This window comes from Mya arenaria, chromosome 10 (genome assembly GCF_026914265.1).
Source record: "Mya arenaria isolate MELC-2E11 chromosome 10, ASM2691426v1".
Lineage (NCBI taxonomy): Eukaryota > Metazoa > Mollusca > Bivalvia > Myida > Myidae > Mya > Mya arenaria.
The window spans coordinates 15216487-15237797 of NC_069131.1; the positions used below are offsets into that span (position 1 = coordinate 15216487).

The 21311-nt window shown below is 35.8% G+C and overlaps 1 protein-coding gene across 1 annotated transcript; it reads right to left on the reverse strand.

The window, feature by feature from the left end:
* Positions 1–5688: 5688 nt before the first annotated feature.
* On the reverse strand, positions 5689–7675 carry LOC128204376 (uncharacterized). Its single transcript, XM_052905793.1, has 2 exons — positions 7245–7675; positions 5689–6101 (listed from the first exon to the last, which is right to left on the reverse strand). The coding sequence occupies exons 1-2, from the start codon at positions 7624–7626 to the stop codon at positions 5689–5691; spliced, it is 795 nt and encodes a 264-aa protein (XP_052761753.1). The 5' UTR covers positions 7627–7675.
* Positions 7676–21311: the final 13636 nt, after the last annotated feature.

A 21311-nucleotide genomic window follows, 5' to 3' on the forward strand; every position in this document is an offset into this window, starting at 1 on the left:
CATAATCATTCAATACATCAACGGCCGCGTGCAACCGTTCCTTTTCTTTTTTAATTCCGCTTATGGCCGTATTCGATTATATTGGTCCCTTTTTTTCATTTAAAAGCAGCTCATGTAGTCCAGTGATATCGAGATACTTTCAAAAGAGCAAGGCTATAGATGTTTGATAATATCATGGGAGGGGGGGGGGGGGGGGTGGTGAAAAAGTTGCATGTATGCTAACGTGTAAATGTGAACATTATACATAAAACCAAATATATTGCATTGAACATGTAACTACTCAACATACATCAATAAAGATCATGCCAAACCTTTATAGCCACAATGCGCAAGATTCGTTTGGATCGCATGCGTTATTGCTCTTTAATAAATAAAACAGCTAAACATACATCTGAATTTAGCTTTTACTATGGAACTGAACAAAATAAATTAATGATAATTAATTGAGATATTCACACACAGTGCGTTGGTGCACAAGTAGGAGTCGTCTAGATTACGTCAGTAACAAAAACCTCACTCCCCTTTGATTAATGAAATAAAGCTCAAATGTGTCCATCCGGAGCAATAACAATGTAATAAAATGACAAATGAATTTAATATCTATTAATGCACGTGTAAGTTCAGTGTGTAGTGATGCACGTGCAACCTTTGTAACATTGCTACAGGAATAGCAGCCCTGCTTGAGGTGGAGGAGAGCCTTTTAAATTGTCATGATACAGGCAAACGATTGCTGTAAACCTTTGTTAGTGAGAGGTTTATAGTTGAAGAAGACCAGTCAACAAAAAAGTCATTCTTTGATCCAATGGCACGGGTTAAAATAAAAACCCATGGCTCTGTCTAAGTCTGTTGTTCGAACGGCCACAAAATCTGTTCAGATGAATGGTGAGGAGATGTATCTTCGGCTTTTAGCCATTAATACATTCAAAAAGGTGCCTTTGCAACGGGTTTTATCATTTGAAAATGCCCCAGTCCCTCTTAGTTTGTTCACTGATGAAGGTTCCATAACAATGACAAAGAAATCCGACTTCCTAGACAAAATTGAAGGTCTTGTTAAAGATGAGGTTATTTACAGTATCCCAGCTGCTTCTGATTGTATTGTCTTTGATGAGAAGGCTATTGTCCAAATGCTTCAACCTTCATCAAATAGACAAATCACTTACTCGGAAATGGCTTCAGAGTTTTGGAGATGTGTATTAGCCAGCAGTTATGGTATCAAACACATCTTTCCCATGCGCCAGTTACAATTCAACCAAATATGCAGATCAGGGACTGGAAAAGTATACTGACCAGCACTAAGAGTAAGAGTGAGTTGACTAAACTTTATACAGAACACCTTGCATTGCATGGCCATGATATTCTTGTCAATGGTGAGACATTGTTTGTTGTTGGTGGTATGGGTACAAAGGCTTTAAAAGTCACCGGTCTGTCAGTAGCATTTGTTGGTGGCCTAACATCCGACCAGGAGGAAGCAGATGTTCGACTGATATTTTATGTTGCACATGCATCTGATTTAGGTGCAAATACAATTGTTGTTGCTAGTCCGGACACCGACGTGTTTGTTCTCCTTGTACATCATTTTGATCAGTTGAGAGTTGAAAAGATATTTTTCAAAACGGGTCGTAAAGTGGCGTATTCTGATCGAACAAGGTATATTCAAGTTCATTCCGCAGTTGAATCTCTTCAGCCAGAAGTTACACAAATATTGTTACCGGTATTTTGTATCACGGGCTGTGATACATGTTCTTCATTATTTGGTATTGGTAAAAAAAAGCTTTCCAAGTCATGACCAAATCGGCAGAGCAAGTCAGTGATCTTGCAGACCTTGGGGCTCAGTCCACACTTTTACCTCAGACAAAGGCAGCAGCTGTTGTTTTTGTTGGCTTGTTGTATGGTCAAAACAATTGTAAATCACTGAATGTTTTAAGAACAAATCTTGTTCTTGCAGACAACAAAAGTAAAACCAAGAAAACTTCCTCCAACCAATGACAGTTTCATGCTCCACTTGCTTCGATGTATGTACCAATTGTTGATCTGGAGAGGTGCATTATCCCCAACACCATTGGCTGATCCAGTGGACTATGGTTATACTGTTGATCCACATTCAGGATTTTTTATTCCTCAGATGATGACACAGGCTGCAGCTGCCCCTGAATTGCTAAGTGATTTGGTTTGTAGTTGCTGTAATTCATGCAAAGATGATTGTGTTTGGTGTTCGAATGAGCAACCTTGTACCGAAGCATTTGATTGTTAGGGGTGCTTGACAAACACAAGTACATGTCTGAACTTGCAGATGTTGAGTTAGAAGATTGCTAAATTAGCCTTATGATTTTATTAGTTCCCAGAAGTGTTATTAAGATGCACTTGTATATACTCATATGCAAAATGGTAAAAATTATTTGTATGTGCCTACTGTTATTTTGTCAAAGATATCAAATATTAGCAACCATCTTGGAAGTCATTATGTTATCCATCATAAATTTAATGAAGTTAATTCATTTTGAAAAATGATATAATTGTTTAAATATCACTATTTTGTTATTTGTTCATTAATAAACTTTCATCTACTTATACACTTTTTAATACTATTATAAATATAATCATGAAAAATTGTCCATGTTGCCGGGAATCCAACCTAAAGGTCAGCCATCTTGGATAATTTTAGCTCGCCACTGTTTATGCAAATTTATGCTTTTACCCTGATAATCATGCTTTGATACAACATAATTGCAGGTGTCAGTTGCATGCAACCTAGCAGTTTTTTCCTCACAATGAAACTTTAAGAAAATTCTCAATTTTAGGTCCGGTTTTCAGAACCGCTTCAATTTACCCCACCCACCTGAAACAGCTTTTGGTTGGATAAAAATTGGTTAAAACTCATATAAAAACATATTTATTGATGTATAAGTAATTTAAGTTATCTTATAATACAAGAAAAAGTTACTGGATGCAATTATTCAAAAGATATATGTTAGAATTCCACACTCCCTTGCTATGTCATCACTAAAAAGAATAAACTATGATCATTCTTACAGTTTAGGTGAAAAATTATGTTGAAACGAGATGAAAAGGTCGATAAACAAGGTAAAAAAGAGCATAGCTGATTTTCAGATTTTGGCGGCCATCTTTGTCGGCCATCTTGGATTTTCTCGGCTCGCCGCCATTTATGCCAATTTATGCCGGCAGTCTGATAAACTTCCGTCCTTCCCCGTCATTTTGGTATATATCATGAAATGTAGCAAAGGGGGGTCCGGATTACCCTTTTAATAGTGGCCCTTTGAGCTGAAAGTCACCCCACCATTGTCCTGTTCCGGTCACTAACACATGCGTTATTGCCCTTTAATTAATAACACAGTTTAACATGTGTGAACCCATAACCATTATTAATTAATTAATTAAGTGAAAGAATTCAATGCAATGATGATTATGTGAAGTTCATATATATCTATAGTGTGTGTTGTGTTACATGTGCAATATTTCTCTTGATCGGGTCAGAATCACAAGATGGATTGACCTTGAATTAATATAAACAACTAAAATGAGTCCCCGCAGACCGTTTTTCTATAAAAAATATGCAGGAAATAAAGTAATGAATCTTATGTGGAATATGTTTACCTAAAGTGTGATGTAGCATGCGCAAAATCTGTATGAATCGGGTCAGTTACAGGTTTTTGCCCGTTAATTAAAACAATAAAAACTGTTCGTTTAGAGACATGCTTAAAATGCCCGTATGGAACTCCTTTTTAATGGTCACCACAATGTAATTACCTCCCTTGTTCAAGACTGTCGTCTGAAGCATCATGGAAATCTTGTCTTGTTTATAATTTATGTTTTTAAATAAATGGCTCTTTGTAAAGTTTGGATTAGGTCAAAGTCATGACATGTTTTATTCTTCGGAATTGATCATTCGGCGGGGAATATTAATTCTCAAACTTGCTTGTTAAATAAAAATTCACAGTCAGAGAAGAACTTGAACATTTTCGAAATGTTTGGATGTTACTTGTCCGACAATTATATTAAATTGTATTCAAGCAGATGGACATCTTATAAATCTGCTTTTGAAATCAATCGCCGGGCGTTTTGACAATGCTTCAAAAAGAACCGCAGGGGTAATACACATTTTTGCGGAAGTGAATGGTCTGAGCTTGCCCACACAATGGGTGTATACCTGTGTGTAAAGCAGTTTTCATGAGTCGATTAAAAGGAGGAGATGTAAACGTTTGTCATGCTAGACATGTTTTCAAAATATGTCCTTGGCTTTTGACCTAGTGGCTATGCGTTTTTCATCATATGATTTGATATTTGGAATATTGATAGAAGCATTGCTTTCACAATGTTCAGCGATTATTATAAACAATTTCATTTTATGGTATTGTACAAAACTGCTTAATTCGGCAAGTATCTATAATTTTAAAAATACTCTTGATAGTATTGATATTTACAACTAAAGTTTATTTTATATTGTAAACTTTTCATTTTATACTTTTTTCACTTAGAAGCGTTTTAGGCGCAGAAACTCATTTCACAAATGGACTTACTATACTTTGAAAGCTGACATTGAACGACAAGTTAATTTTTAAACCATTGTTCATATAAGAAAATTACATAGATTCTGATTGTTCAAGATATCTTGTCTACACAAGCTGTTCCAGTGGGGGGGGGCACACCCGGCGCGCGCCCATTCCCCCTTAAATCTTTCAAAAGATTTCTTGGCGGACCTCACCCGAATCCCATTTCAACTTTAAACCGGCAAAATTAAGGTTCTTAGAGAGGGTGCAATTCAAAAGGTTACGCCCCTAAGTTACGCCCCCTCTCACGTGGAATTCTGGATGCGCTCCTGGTCTAGATATCAAAAAGTGTTACAATAACTTTTAGAAATGCCATTGGCTTATATTAAATTAGGCTGTGTTTAATATAATAATTTAGTTTGTGCTTTCCAAACATAACAAGAACAAACAACGTATTTCAGAATTCAAAATAAAGCTAAGAAAACTTTATTCACAAAGCTACACATGAAACCATTTTTGGATGTGCTACAAAGAAAATAACATAACATGTATTTAACTTTATATGTTACAACATTCAATCATAGCATTTTATTTACAATAATAGCATATTTACTTGACATAAGTTTGGTTTACTTTTGATTTGAAGGCTAATGGTAATCATATGGTTTAATGTATTGTTTTCTTATTTCACTACAAACAGTGTGTAATAGTATTCGCTTCATATGTTGAATTTAAATATGGTATAAATGAGCGCCAGTCATCCGCAATGAAAAGGTTTGCAATCGAAACTAGTAAACATGAAAGCATTTAGCCTTATATTGATGTTTTACAATGACATCGAGTTTGAAATTGGAACCAGGCGGTTAACACAGAATCAATCTGATAGGACATAGACATAAGATAAAGAAACAAAACATGTTGCATACTAATACATCATATGAGTTTAACACAATCAATTAATTGATATTAACATTTTCATGTGCTCTCAGTTTTAAATACAATCCATGACAACCACATGCAGGCAGAGGAGATATCTTATACTATATTACAACATAAATGCTTATTAAAACGCGATTGTTTTCCACATAAAAGGCACGTGGTGTCGCTCCAAATCCTGTGCTTGAGCTTTAGCGAGTTTTATTTAAATCACTTTCTTTTGTTAACACTGCGGACACACATCACGTCAGTTGTGAATGATAGCACCACCAAAACTTGACCAATAATTTGAACTATCATACAATTGTGTGGTCGAGCCACCACTCGAACATTGTACCCAGACACTTTCCCTGTCATTTAGCTGAACAAACACCTGACTACTGGAACATACATAATTGTTACTGTCACGATGTACACTTGCGATGAGGAGTGAGCCTTCCTTCACTATCTGCAGAAAACTATATTTGTTGTATGGTGTGCACGTGTGCATGAAGAACAAGTAGAGTCCCCGTGTTGGAGCGGTGAACTTCCCCGTAGTAGCGTTGTAGCCGTTGCCCTGGTTGGTCTCTACTGTCTTGTACACGATCACCTCACCTGTGGTAAGGGTGGTGCTCTGTGGCGAGCGGGCGTGGAAATACACCTCTGGGACGATTACTTTATCTGTAAATCAGTTTATTTTTTTCGAAATACTATAATTTTACTATGCATTATAAAAATATCGTGCGAATTTAAAGGGAATCTCTGTTGTTACAATAAATACGAATTTCCTCATGTATAGGCTTCATTGTTCCATTCACTGTGACTGATTTTCACTTTGGAGACCAAGTTATTTGTTTAATCCATATTCCCTTATATTTGTCAATTAACTAAGGAAAAAAACATATCTTTTCAAAATACTTAAGCATTTCAGTTCATGTCGTATCATTTAAAATTTACAAATCCATTACAAAATTTGATAAGTTAGGGCGCGGTTATAAAGTGTGACACAATTTATGTCAGCACATGTAGCTGTTATTTTGTTTTCTTTATATATAGGAGAAAAAACATGATTGGCGGATTGTTTCTTTAATTAAGTTGAACGTATTGTATTTTATAGAACTTATTAATATCATAATGTAACGTGAATATATGTTTTAAATTCAATAAGGCGTCGTCAAAAGTATTAAACCTCTTTGTACTCTCATTTACTTAATAGTCTAGTATCATCTGAATGGTGACCTTCATTCATTTACACATAATTTGTATTCGCCTAAGACTAAAAACTATATTTGCACTCGTGGCTTCTCAAATCGGGAAGATATGTTGTTTCATGACACTCGTGAAATAAAGTACGGTCTTACACTTAAATCAACAAATAGTAGCTATACAATAATCAGTGATGATTACATTTCAACTTCTATCAAAGCAACGGATGTACATGGACTGTTTACAATGTCAGATATATTTACAGTTAACCACGCTGCAAGTAGATGTCGCATACATAACACTTTAGCAGTTATACTTTATGACTCTTGGGAACCTGAATTATTTATGCAGTAATACACTTTACACTAAGATAAACAACATACACGTTAAAGATTTAGAGGTTGAATAATGCCATTATTTAAAACATTACGAACTACTTCTACTGATGAACCGGCATCCATCCGTGCATGTTTTCAATGAATAATGGCCAATAAAATCCGAATGAGAGACATAGTATAAGCGTGTTTTCTGGCTACTGTTCAACCTAATCATTTAACACATATCAGATATATAGACGTTTTTTTTTTTTTTTTATTTATTCTCCCTATCAGTCCTTACCTTTAATAACATTGAAGGCGGCACTTATATGTTTTAACGTATTGTTAGATTCGGTCACAACATTCTCAAGTGTGCTGGACTGGTTTCTCTCAACTTCCTCCATCAGCGAAATCAGTCTACGTTCTGCATGCTCCTGTTGTTCCTTTAGAGCGTCAACGGTGGCGTGCAAATGTTCGTTTTCTTCCTTGATCCGCGTTAGGTCTAGCTGAACAGATTTGCTCACAGCCTTGTTTTCGTCTAATACCTTTTCAAAAGCGAACTCCATGCGGATCATTCTCTCGAGCACCTTTTCCTCATAATCGTATTTGGAGCACGCTGGACACGATGGCTCGGACGCGAGAGTCGCGATGACCAATAATAACAACTGAAATATTCCAGTCATATTACGATGTGTTTACTGATGAAAAGTTAAGTATTTTATAACGCAAAGTTCGTAGCCCAACTGCACAATTATATGGTAACCGTTTTAATATACTCACGAAGTTCGTTTGCGCAAGTATATTCATCAAAAAAAAGCCAAAACGTATGTGAGCACTTAAATCAGAAAAATAACTCTGCTTTGCGTCACAACATGTGTTTTTAGTTTGGTAATGAAGCTATTAGCGAGAAGCATATTATATTGTATCAACACTATGTGTGTTTGGAGGTTAAAAGCATTCCATATCAAACATTGGAAAGAATGTTGATGCATGACAAACTAATCAACTAAACAATGCTATTATTCTGGGGTACATTGTTCAAAAAGAGCGTGTAGAATAGATTGTGTCACTACACGCACAATCATATTGTTTACATAATTCAAATACGAGTATGTACGTTTTTCATGCTTCGAGTGTGGTCAAATCGAAATTTTTAGTGCCAGCTTTATAATTGTTCTATGTAAAACCCCATGAAATTTGTAATATTATCAACAAATATACTAGCATAAGTCTTGCTCCACTTATGTAATTCACGAAGTTACAATGAATAAATGTCAATTAAAAGTGATTTAAATGTTTGAGAAGAAGTCCATTTATTCCGATTGATTATTGAAATTTTAAAATGTTTGAAACTGTATATTTCTATTCAAATGTATTGATATAATAGCTACAGTTGCTTCCTTATGAGCAAATATTATACAAAGCCATGTCATTTTCAGCCTTCGTACTCCGTTTCACTGACGACGTGAGATATAGTGTTGTTTACAAAAAATGCTCCATTGAAGACGTAAACGATTTCCTAAAACCAATTACAACATGTAAACACCGAAAATGCGCACTGTATTACTCAAAACCATTTGATTTGACCACTAACTAACACTATTACTATAGATTTCAAAGCAATTTTTGTTTGTTGAAATTAAAAATTAAACGTTCACTCTTTCTTAACGAAATGTTAACAACTATTTTAGTCAGGTGCTATTCCATTTCGATGTTAATTCGATGTTATGATGTCTTTGATGCATGACCATCTTAAGAACATCCGCCAATTGTTTTATGCGAACTCGACTTTCACAGCGTATTACGGCCAGTACAACAAGAAATACACAATTTGCATTAACATCATCAAATTGAATATCGATGATTATATTCTTAAAAGCGAGAGCACACAGCACACACATTTTATGAAAGCAGCAGCAGTCTCATTTTGATTAAAACTGTTCACTTATATTAATGTTAACTGCAGCTCAGAAAACGCGCGTCGCACCGGCATGAGCAGGAATCTGTTGTCAATAATAATTACACATATCAACCGGTGTTACCGCATTGAAACGGTCAGCAAAACAGAGCAGATTACTAAGTTGTTAAACTGGTTTTAAAGTGCAAAACGTGACATGTATCCTTAGCTATTCGTCAATGGTTTTGATGCTAGGGCCCTTCTCGCATCTTTACACCGCACGCCCATATATGAATATCCAAGTAAGTAACAAACGAATCAGCGGGCTTCTGTCGAGTCTAACTACCTGAAATGTAAAACAATACACGCTTACATATTTTAGAATATAATCAATAGGGAATAATCGTGTTCAAAAAGAGAATAATTTATAAATTAAATATTTAATACTTTTTACCCAACTTATTTAATTTTTAGGTGCAACCTTCAAATACTTATCAATTTTAAATATGAATTCAAATATTGTCCACGTAAGAACTGACAGTAAACAGGGACATACACAGGGACAGAACATCCAAGATTATGATATTTAGTAGATTTTGCTGAAGAAGAATATCATTCTACTGAATTAGTGCTGTTCATTCAACTAACTCCTCCCCGATATGTACAGCATTGTACCTAGGCGTTGTCTCTTGCCTCACCTCTGAACTGTTGATTATTACGTTTGTCATATTATATTCGAGCGATTGAAATTTGAGTCTACATTTATAACCAATGGTAAACAATACATAATTGAAGAGGTACACGTTTACAAATCGAACAACTAGAGCTGGATCATGTGCTGGATCGGTGAACTTGCCCGTGGTGACACTGTACACTTCCTCGTTGGTCCAACTTTTATCGGAAACTACGCTACTGAACACATTTTATCTCCACGTCGAAATAAAAACAGGTAAATACTAGATACATTGAGCCCTTATTTCAAATTGCACCTATAAATTATATAAATTTTACAGTCTAAAGAGATGAATCTGTGAAAATGTTTACCTTTGTACACATACATTCTTTGCATCAACCTTCTCCATTATCGCAAAATTGTTGCTGCTTGTCCTTGCATTGCATCAACGCCCGCGTTAAAATCTTGCAAAATAAGTTAGATGAGTTTCCCCAAAGCAATCTGCATGTTTTCGCTTAATGTGATCTCATTCATGATTTACGCAAAAACATACTCCATGTGGAGCCAACACAAATTGAAGTATGTTCAAAAACATCTTAGGTATAGCAACTATTTGTATCACGCTTTATCTTCATTATCTGTTTAGTTCCTTTGCCAGCTTAGATTAACATATGTGAATGAGAATATATTTTCTTGTACATGTATGTATTTATGTCTAATCAAATCATCTTACTTTCGGTTCAATCGGTCTCTTCCACGTTCATGTATGTGAACAAAACAATGTAATTATCTTTAGGATTTTATTATGTTTGGTTGTTTCAAGGTGTCGGAAATAAACAACTGTTTTTAAACTTAGTTTAGCAAAGGCTAAACGATAACTTTTTACAAAAATGGAGTTCTGACTTGATATTTTCCACAAGAGCATTATGTTATCGTGAAATAAGCTTCAATATTGATTTTAAAACATATTTAAATGTAGTTATCATTCCGAAGCATAGAATAGCATTAAGTAGATTACGCACATCTTCTTATCATCTTGCAATAGAAACAGGTAGATGGCATAGGCCAACTAGTATTCCATACAATGATAGAAAATGTATCATATGTGATAAATTAGATGATGAGTACCACTTTGTTATTGAATGCACCCTATTTAATGATCTGAGAAAATTATAGATTGATAAATATTACTGGAAGAGACCATGTATGTTTAAATACATTGATCTTATGACTAGCCAAAATGAGACTGTAATACGTAAACTCACAAATTTTGCTTAAAAAGCTTTTCTACGTTATAGTGTTATGATGCATAGTTTATACAAGCAGTGAATATATTTCATGTTAAAAATAAGAACAAATTTCAGTACCTAGTGGTACATTCAGAAGATGTATTTTAAATCATTCGATTAATTTAATAAATACTCTCCATTTTGTTAATTAGCCCCTTCTTATTTAATTTGATTGTATTTGCAAAATAGACATAATGACTAACTGTTATATTCACAATGTTTTTATTCACTTGTTGATGTACTTTTGGATTCAAGCCATTTGTGTACCCTTGCATCTAAAAATACAGAAATTGGTAGTTTTCGTAAATTAATTTATTGTCTTGTTATATGCATTTTAAATGTTTAATGAAACAAAGTCTGAGATTAAAATGTACTGTTAATACGACACTTAATATTGGTAAAGCATTTATTTCGGATTAAGGCTCTCAGCATTGGATTCGGACACGCTTTACAGAACAGAACATTTATTTAGATACAAGCATATACAGCTTATGATCATCAAAACAATCATCATAGCTTTACAAATGATTAATTTCTTTGTTAATAAATAATTACATGCACAGTTTATACTCACATATTAAGTGACTTATTTCCATAAAATGTAATCACAGCCACGCATAGACAACTGCAAAGGTGTCTCAGTATAAAGGGTGGTGGACAGTTCTAAAGTCGTTTGTTAATCCTCAACCAAGGCCAAACATTAATGCAATCCAAGATCCCTCTGATGGCGAACTCTGCCTAGATGACGCTAGTAAAGCTGAAATTCTCAATACCCACTTTAAAAATCAATCTTTATTAGATGATACCGGCCACATTGTTCCGCCAGCTAGTATTCATAACAGTAACCACAAAATTGACAATATCACAGCGCTACCAAATGAGATAACTGACATTATATCATCATTGCCTGTTAATAAAGCTTCAGGACCAGATGGCATAAGCAATCGAATCCTAAAAGAATGTTCTCACTCGTTAGCTCGCCCGTTGTGCTCCCTATTTAATATGTCTCTCTCAATCGGTAGATTTCCAAAACCATGGAAAGATGCTAATGTGTGTGCAGTTTTCAAAAAGGGTGATTCCATTCTTCCTGTTAACTATCGTCCTATCTCCCTACTTAATACAATGGAAAAGGTATTGGAAAGGGCAATATATAAACACTTCTTTAACCACCTTCGTGACATAAACTTTTTTACCCCATTCCAGTCAGGCTTTCGGCCAGGCGATTCTACTGTTAATCAGCTTGCATACCTTTGTAAGGCAACACATTTTGTAAGGCATTAGATGATGGCCTAGAGGTTAGAGCGGTATTCTTTGATATCAGTAAGGCATTTGATAAAGGTTGGCACAAGGGCTTGATTGTGAAGCTACAAGAAACTGGTGTCGACGGAAATTTACTTTCGTGGTTTAGTGACTATCTTAGCAAACGTAGGCAACGTGTAGTTCTGCCTGGCTCCATATCTAGTTGGGTCTTTCTTAAGGCTGGTGTACCCCAAGGTTCTATTTTAGGTCCCCTCTTATTTCTGATATTTATAAATGACATTGTTGTCAACATTGGAAGTAATGTAAGGCTATTTGCAGACGATACTAGTCTTTATATTCTCGTTGACGAGCCCTTAAGGGCCACTGAAATAATCCAGAGAGATATTGATTGCATTAGTACATGGGCTGATAAATGGCTAGTCACCTTTAATCCTGCAAAAACTAAGTCAATCCTGTTCTCCAGAAAACGCCTACCGCGTAATTATCCAGATTTGTCTATGTATGGTCAACAAATCTCAGAAATAAATTCGCATAAACATCTTGGTTTGGTTCTTTCCAGTGATTGTACATGGCATGAACACTTTGAGTATATCAGAAGTAAAGCCCTTAAAAGAATATGCATCATGCGAAGGCTTCAGTTCCGTCTGGACAGAAAATGTCTAGAAACTATTTATTTTTCGTACATCCGTCCGATTCTTGAATATGCGGATATTGTCTGGTATAATTGTACGGACTACGAAAAAAACGAACTGCAAAAGATACAAAATGAAGCCGGTAGAATAGTTTGTCGGTCTACTAAGTTAATTTCGATTGATGTTCTCCATACGAAGCTATGTTGGCCTACTCTATCAGAAAGACGCATTAATCACAAACTATGTCTCTTCTATAAAATGAAAAACGGCCTTGCCCCAGAATATCTATCATCCCTTGCACCTTTAAATGTCAGTACACAGAAGTAGTCAAGGCTAGGAGTATAGACCAGTTTTTTCCTTCTTTATCTATATAAAGCGGCCATTTTGGATTGAGGGAAAAATGAGTCGTGTTTTGAGACCGCTCTTGCGTAACCGGATCGAACCGGCGCAGACGAAAACCGACGTTATTGCAGACGATAGTTTTATTCGTGAATGGGAGAGTTTACGTGGCGGGTTAAATAATACGGCAAACATGCTTAGAAATGTACTCCGCTGTATAAATCAATATATCGCTATTAATTAGCAGACGAATTTTCCTTCTTTATCTATATAAAGCGGCCATTTTGGATTGAGGGAAAAATGAGTCGTGTTTTGAGACCGCTCTTGCGTAACCGGATCGAACCGGCGCAGACGAAAACCGACGTTATTGCAGACGATAGTTTTATTCGTGAATGGGAGAGTTTACGTGGCGGGTTAAATAATACGGCAAACATGCTTAGACATGTACTCCGCTGTATAAATCAATATATCGCTATTAATTAGCAGACGAATTTTAACTGCTATTATGACGGGATACAACGGGAGACAGGGTGAAACCAGTTCAGACTTGTTTACTTATTTCAAAGTATTGTGCAATCTTAACATGCTTAGACATGTACTCCGCTGTATAAATCAATACAGCGCTATTAATTAGCAGACGAATTTTAACTGCCATTATGACGGGATACGATACGACAGGGTGAAACCAGTTCAGACTTGTTTATGTATTTCAATCGATTGTACAATTCCATTTTATTAAAGCATAAACAATAATTCTGTAAAACTTGAATAAGATACAGCGTACAACAGCCGACTAACTGTTTAAATCAGCACACAGATAACTAACTGCTTAAATCAACGGTGAACGTTAGTAAAGCTACCAGCGTGGTGAGGTTAACATTTCATCGCTCAGGAATGTACATACGTGAGAACTAGGCTAATACCCATTCATAGAATTGTTGGTGGTGTTTATTATTGAGGTCGAATGAGGTTAACACGGTCTGGTACATCGGTATGTAAACATTTGAAAGTGTATGAATAGAACAAAACTTGAATCATATTGAAACTTTTATTTACATATATACATAACAATATATATATAGCAACATTAATACAAGGCATTTTACCATTTGTATGACAACACATTAAATGAAATAACAGCGTGACATAAAAAACGTTATAAATAATATAAAATTATAATACAATACTTGATATGTACATATACAGCAAAGGGTTTTCATAGTTTAATATCCATAGGGTGAGGTTGTGTACGCATTTCCAATGACGCGTTTATCAAACACAATTTTATAGTCTTTATATTCGGTTTTTGGTAATGATACAACAATTTTCAGGACTCCGAACAATCTTATTTGTATCAACGACAGTTATTGGATTTACTTTATCTCCACATGTCACCATTTTTTGCACAGTATCAAAGTTAATGTCTAGAGCATTCTTAAAGTTTAATGTGATTCCGCGCACTTTACAAATAGAAGTTTGCCCAGCGTCGTCTGGACAATCCAGCCTGTAGGCATAGTTTTTGGGCCCACCGGTTACAAAATCTGTGATGCTATTTCCAGGGACTTCGTCAGTTAGGTCTCCTAAATAGTCACCGAGAGGGGGCTCCCATTCCCCCGGGCGTGTTGTAAATACCAACGAGTCAGTGTCACAGTAGGCCATTCGTGTATCCAAAGGCTTTAAATAACTATAGAGCTTTAATCGAGCTTGTGCTGTGGTGTATGCCGCAATTACTGTATTTGTTCGACAAGAGGCTTCCACGAAATCGGTGCTATATACCCAGTCAATCTGTACTCTGTTGTAATTAATGAAACGTACATTTTGTACTTTTTGTTGATCCGATGTTATCATGTCGGTAAAAATAGCCGGGTCATCTGTTAGCGTTGTCTGCGTCAAATTAGTACGTTGCCCAAACTTCCCCCAAAATGAGTTCAACATCAACTTGGCGAGTGAGCGCAGGCCCGGGTTCTTCTTGATCTTATCATAATCCAGTAAAATGCCCTCTTTCTCGTAATATTCTTTAATATATCTTTGTTTGTCCTTTTCAGTTACACACCATTTAGGCCAACCACTCGCTTCCTGTTCACCTTTAAAAATGTGTTGACATAATCCGTGAATATTCCGCCCGATTTGGATACAGAATCATACTGTGAAATCTCGTCAAAGTGCCAGATTTCGTAGATGTTTTGAATGATATACCCTTGTGAGACAGCTTCCTTAATCTCATCGGTCACCCATGTACCCACGAATGATCGCTCAGTGTCACTATGCGTACATTTCTCTTGTTGATAGGTCTCAGTGCACAGGCGACATAGACTGAACATCAGCTTTCCACTACACTTCATAGGTAAGACGGGTATATGGAGATTTCTAGGTGGCAATACCTTGCATTTAATGAGGCCTTCATAGTTCGAAATGTCTTGGAAATTGTCTGTAATAATCTCTGGGTGTCCAAGAGGAATCTTGCCGGTTTTGTTTATGTATGGGTACAAGGATGTAACGTCATAGTATTTTATTTGTTTGTCTGCAGTGGCCAGGCGAACAAATAAAAGCATGCTTATTTACCTTATTTTATTTCTAATATTCCTCTTATCGTTTCGACTCGCAGAATAGAAATGAAATTTTATGTGATTTTATACATCTTGATACTCATTTCGTTCTAAATGAATGCATTTGATTAGCTAAAAGGTAAAGATATGGATATAAATAGGGGTCGGGTAACACCACATCATTCTGAAGTAAGCCACCAGAGAGTCAACATGGAAAACATTACTTGCCCAGTGTGTAACAAGTCATTTTGCAGTAGATATAATATGTTGAGACACCGGAAACAGTTCCATTATGAAAATAAAGAGATTTATTTCCACCCAGGAGCGCATGAAGAATCGGCTGTAGGAGCGCCAGGAGCGCATGGAGGCGCGCATTTCGGAGCGCATGTAGGAGCGCCAGGAGCGCATGGAGGCGCGCATTTCGGAGCGCATGTAGGAGTGCATGGAGGCGCGCATGTAGGAGCGCATGTAGGATCACCAGGAGCGCATAGTGGAGCGCAAGCACCACCACCGGAAGCGCACTTAGGAGAACATTTGGGAGCGTTTTCATCTTCACTTCCACCACCAGAGGAAAACAAAAATGTTCTGTTTCAACATCCATTCACAATGATGATATCCGGGCCAACGGCATGTGGAAAAACGACAATGGTCAAAGAATTGTTGCAGAATCATAGTACAAATATACAGCCAAATGTTCAACGCATAGTCTGGCTTTACAAAAGATGGCAACCGCTGTACTCGATTATCAAGGAGACCGTGTTACCGAGAGTGGAGTTTGTGCAAGGAATTCCCACCGATCTGGAAGACGATGATTTCTTTGATTCAAGAATCAACAACTTGTTGATATTGGATGATTTATTCTCCGAAGCTGGCAGGGACAAACGGGTCACAGATTTGTTCACAGAGGGTTCTCACCACAGGTCCCTGTCCGTGATCTCAATCAACCAGAATTTATTTGGAAACAAAGACCCGACTCAGCGCCGAAATTGTCATTATTTAGTCCTATTTAATAACCCTGTCGATAAACAATCAGTGATGACATTGGCCAGACAAATGTATCCCGGGCAATCTGACATATTCATGAAACAGTTTTCAAAGGCTACAAAGTATCCTTACGGACATTTATTGGTGGATTTAAAGCCGTTTACACAAGAAAATGCAAGATTGAAATGCGTTTTTTCTATAAAAGGAAATGCAATCAGTCACGTGACCGGTGGAAAAACTATAAATGAAGCAAATTTGCAAGAAACGGGTCATTCATCAACGAGTACTCAAACGGATAACATCGCAGAAGAGCCAGAAAATATGGATAAAGGACAAGCTTGCGACGATTGTGGGCAGTTATTTGATACCACACATGACGTGCAGAGACACGTTAAAAATGGTTGGTGCCCCGAACACAGGGAGTCTAAGAAACGCACCCACGAAGAGATAAGCGATAGCGAGCAAGTGGAGCCTGTAGAGGATAATGAGGGATATGTAAAGTTGTGGAAAGTATCCCGGACACATAATGAGAGAAAATATGATCAAATTTACAACAAATTAATCGACAATGGCGAGGAAAGTGACGAAGCGAAACAATCAGCAGATGACCGTATACAACCCTATAATGAGAAAGGGTTTTTGGGCTTATACACATCTCTGATAGATCGCTATATTTTGCCACTAAGAAACAGTAGATTGCACACGCAAATTATGTCTCAAGTAGATAAACTGATTTCTAAAGGACATAGCACCACTTCAGCCGCGACAAAAGTTATCAGAAAACACAGGAAATATTTTGAGGATTTATACATCTCAGTGAGAATACAGAATATATTCTTATTTGTTTGTTACAAAAACATACAGCACACCCCCGCCAAAAAAGTTGCAAAATGTTAATTATGAACAAATGTGTTGTTTAGATTTTAAGGGCAAATACAATTCTGCTTTAATTACAGAATTATCTTAACGATGCTTTCAATAAACTTTAAAATAATTTGTGTTTGCAATGACAGATCTGACAAACATCATGTCTAATGATCAAAATTATCTAAATTTCAATTAATGAATATTGTAAACAGCTTTGCTAAAATCAGGTATAAACCAAAAGACCTGTGACAGTTAAATATGCAGCAACACATGTATTTTTTACAGATCACCAACAGTGGCCTTTTTGTCTTGCTTTTTGATAAAAAGGTTGTTGTTTTTTACATCTGGTGGGAAATAAAATTGTATGAATAAATTAATGTTAAAATTTTCTAACTTTTAAAGGCCCAATATGTTATGACCTCTTATGAGGTATATTCTAAATGAAGCATGAAAATAGTCAAAACCAATTGTTCATATCATGGGACTTTCAAGACCCCGTGTATTAAATATTAAACTTATCAAGGTGTAATTACAAACAAATGACTTCTAACCCTCACATAATGTTTAACCCACAAGGTGATCTAAAAAGAAATGATAAATTGCAATTACAATCAACATTCAACAGAGCTGAAAATATATTCTAAATTTAGCACCTATAGATATAGAATATACATATTGTTGGAACACACCCAAATAAGAACCCAGTGAAAAACTGTCAGCTGAGCTCACAAAGCATTATTTCATATATTTTTTTTACATTTGTTGAGTGTACCAGCCAATAGAGCAAGACTTAATTTCAGTTCCAAAACCATTTATATATGAAAACAATTGAAACTATTAAAATGATTATATTATATAATTGATACAGAATGACATCATGAGGCTATTAAATTATTCGCATATGTTCATATGCACAAAATAAGGCTACAGTTATCTACTATTAAATTATATAGATTTAAAAAAATGCTTGCAATATGTACAGTGTCAAATTATGTTGATAAAATTCAGTGTTCTCAAAAGCACAACCAATGTTTTCTGTACTGACAGCTGGATCTTCAATGGTTAACATATATATATCAGTTCAACAACATACAGTGATCTTGGATTCATTGACAGTTAAAACACCATAACTACTATACACCGAACTGGTGTCTTCTTGAAAAAAAATCATGAATAAAAGAAACAGAACAAACCAGCAAAAACTGAAAGTATCTGTTTTAAATGCTAAATATGGCACAAAATTAACAATTTGCAATTGTCTATACATTGCTCAATTATTACATATTTGCTGTAAATGTCACATTTTGTATTATTCACACAAATATTATATTCTATTTTTAGTAACAGTGACACTGACCTTGGCCCCACCAGCCCCAATATCGAACTTGACCTGTATCTTCTGATGTTACACCTGTGTACCAAAAATAGTTCAAATCTGTCAAGCCTTTCATGAGTTATCGTCCGGAAACCGCTTTTCTATTTTTAGCAAGAATGACCTTGACCTTAGCCCCATCAGCCCCAATATCGAACTTGACCTGTATCTTCTGATGTTACACCTGTGTACCAATTTTTTTTTCAAATTTGTCAAGCCTTTCATGAGTTATCGTCCGGAAACCATGAAAACCGACAGACCGACCAACCGACAGACAGACCGACCGACCGACCGACCGACAAGCTCACTCCTATATACCCCCTCAAACTTCTTTTGTGGGGGTATAATTAATAATAAGTTATTAAGGAATTGGATTAATAAAAAATGTCCACTCTACCTGGTTGATGTAATTACTAAAAATCTTATTTTCATAAGGACATTCACTAAAGCTTCGAGATGGGTTACTGAAGCTGGCATATATGCACCAGTCAATTGTAACCCCCCCACCCCCAGGTCCGGGGAATAGCAGGGACTTAGACTTCTGGTTAAGCCAACCCCGGCTAAAATCTCCGCCCTGCAGGGACGAACAAATGGTAAAATCCCTGCCAAATGCCCCCGCACCCCAGGGACTCTTGGTAGGCCCATTCCCCGCTATATTTTGCGCAAAGACAAAACCACCCCATTCATCCCGCACTGCGGGGCCACCTGAAAGGTAACTAGAGCTATCACTGAAGGTGATTAATACCCCCGAACGCCGCCCTGATATGAAATTGCAGTCAACTATTTGGAAAGCCAACCTATAAATGACAAGGGCAGTAACTCTGTAATTAGCTGAAATAGAATTGAGGTTCTTATACACTGCACTTTCTCTCATCATGATCTATCGCTGTATGAAGCTTTATTAAATTCCATCCAATAGTTTTCAAGTTATGCTCGGGACAAGAAAAAAGTATTAAAAGCCATAACTCTATAATTAGCTAAAATAGAGTGATGGTTCTTGTGCACTGCACTTCCTCTCATTGTGCTTTACCATTGTATGAAGTTTCAATAAATTCCATATAGTAGTTTGCAAGTTAATGTCTGGAAAAAAATGACAGCAAAAAAATAAAATAAAGGGCAATAACTCAGTAATTAGCTAAAGTAGAGTTATGGTTCTTGAACACTGCACTTTCTCTCATTGTGCATTACCATTGTACATGTATGAAGTTCCAATGAATTCCATCCAGTACTTTTCAAGTTATACTCCAGACCAAAAAAGTAACAAAAGGCAATAACTCAGTATTAAGCAAAAATAGAGTTGTGGTTATTGTACACGGCACTTCCTCTCATTATGCTCTACCATTGTATGAAGTTTAATCCAATTCCATCCAGTAGTTTTTAAGTTTTGCTCCGGACAAAGTTGCAACTGACCGACCAACAAACCGACCGATCACAGGGAATAAATATTATTAAGTTAGAAAAACAACAACATGATAGTATTTAACATTTTTTTTCCATTGATTTTTTAATTGAATTGTCCCTGACATGAGGAAATAGTAACTAGAATATTTTTAACTTCTTATATTGATACTTATTGTTCTGGGTGGTGAAAGTTATGTTCACAGATTTCCTAAACAAAGATGAAGTTTACAGATGCAACCTCACATTTGACAGTTTAGACATTATTTAGTTTTTGTATTAGATGAAAGAATCAGCTTATTTTTGTATCATTACAAAAACAGATCTCAAGTGTATGAAAATGTCCCTTGAATTACATTTTTCCTAAAACATTAATAAGTACCAGGGATTTTTCTGCCTAATTTGGGAAAAAGACCCTAGACATTTTGGATAATTTTGCGTCGTGAAAATGCTGAAATTGGGAAAATTAACTGTAAAAAGGAAAAACTGTCTGTCTCCTGGGAATGAGGAAATGATTTTATATTAGTTTAATTCCCTTTAATAGAACCAAAATGGCTGAAATATCAATCCTTGGGTGTAAATATCTATTGCAATTAATCAATTATGTCAGATAATATTTCATACAGATATATCTAAATGCGATGAAAATCAATGATTTCCGAGTACAATTATCAAAAAATCTTTACATCACATAATTTATTAGGATGTTGAAAATGAACCAGTACATTTTAAAAGACTTTCTAAAAAAATTCTGAAGATTGGGAAAAACATGTTATTTTTTGCTTTGGGAATGGGTCTGAAAGTCAAACCCGTGGGTACTATAGAAAAAGCCCGGTGTAAGTACTACGCTTTTAGCCATGAAACATTTTTTTTTTATACTAAATAAATTCCAATGAAACTGTCCAATATATTGTATCTAAAACTCACATTGGCAGCTAGATGGTTTATAAAAGGCTAGACACCAGATGGTCCAAAAATCAGCAAATATATTATTTCCCAGTTCATATTGTGAATATTTAGCATGTAAACGTGACTTGATAAGAACAGTCTCATATAAGTTGACAATATTTTTAAATCAACAGGTATTTATATGGTACACAAACAGTTAATT

Bases quoted from the DNA above. Each gene is read 5' to 3' on its own strand.
- LOC128204376 (XM_052905793.1), bottom strand. From the start codon at position 7,626: ATGACTGGAATATTTCAGTTGTTATTATTGGTCATCGCGACTCTCGCG. The intron at 6,102-7,244 runs GTAAGGACTGAT...ACTGATTTACAG, and splicing joins CGCCTTCAATGTTATTAAAG to ATAAAGTAATCGTCCCAGAG.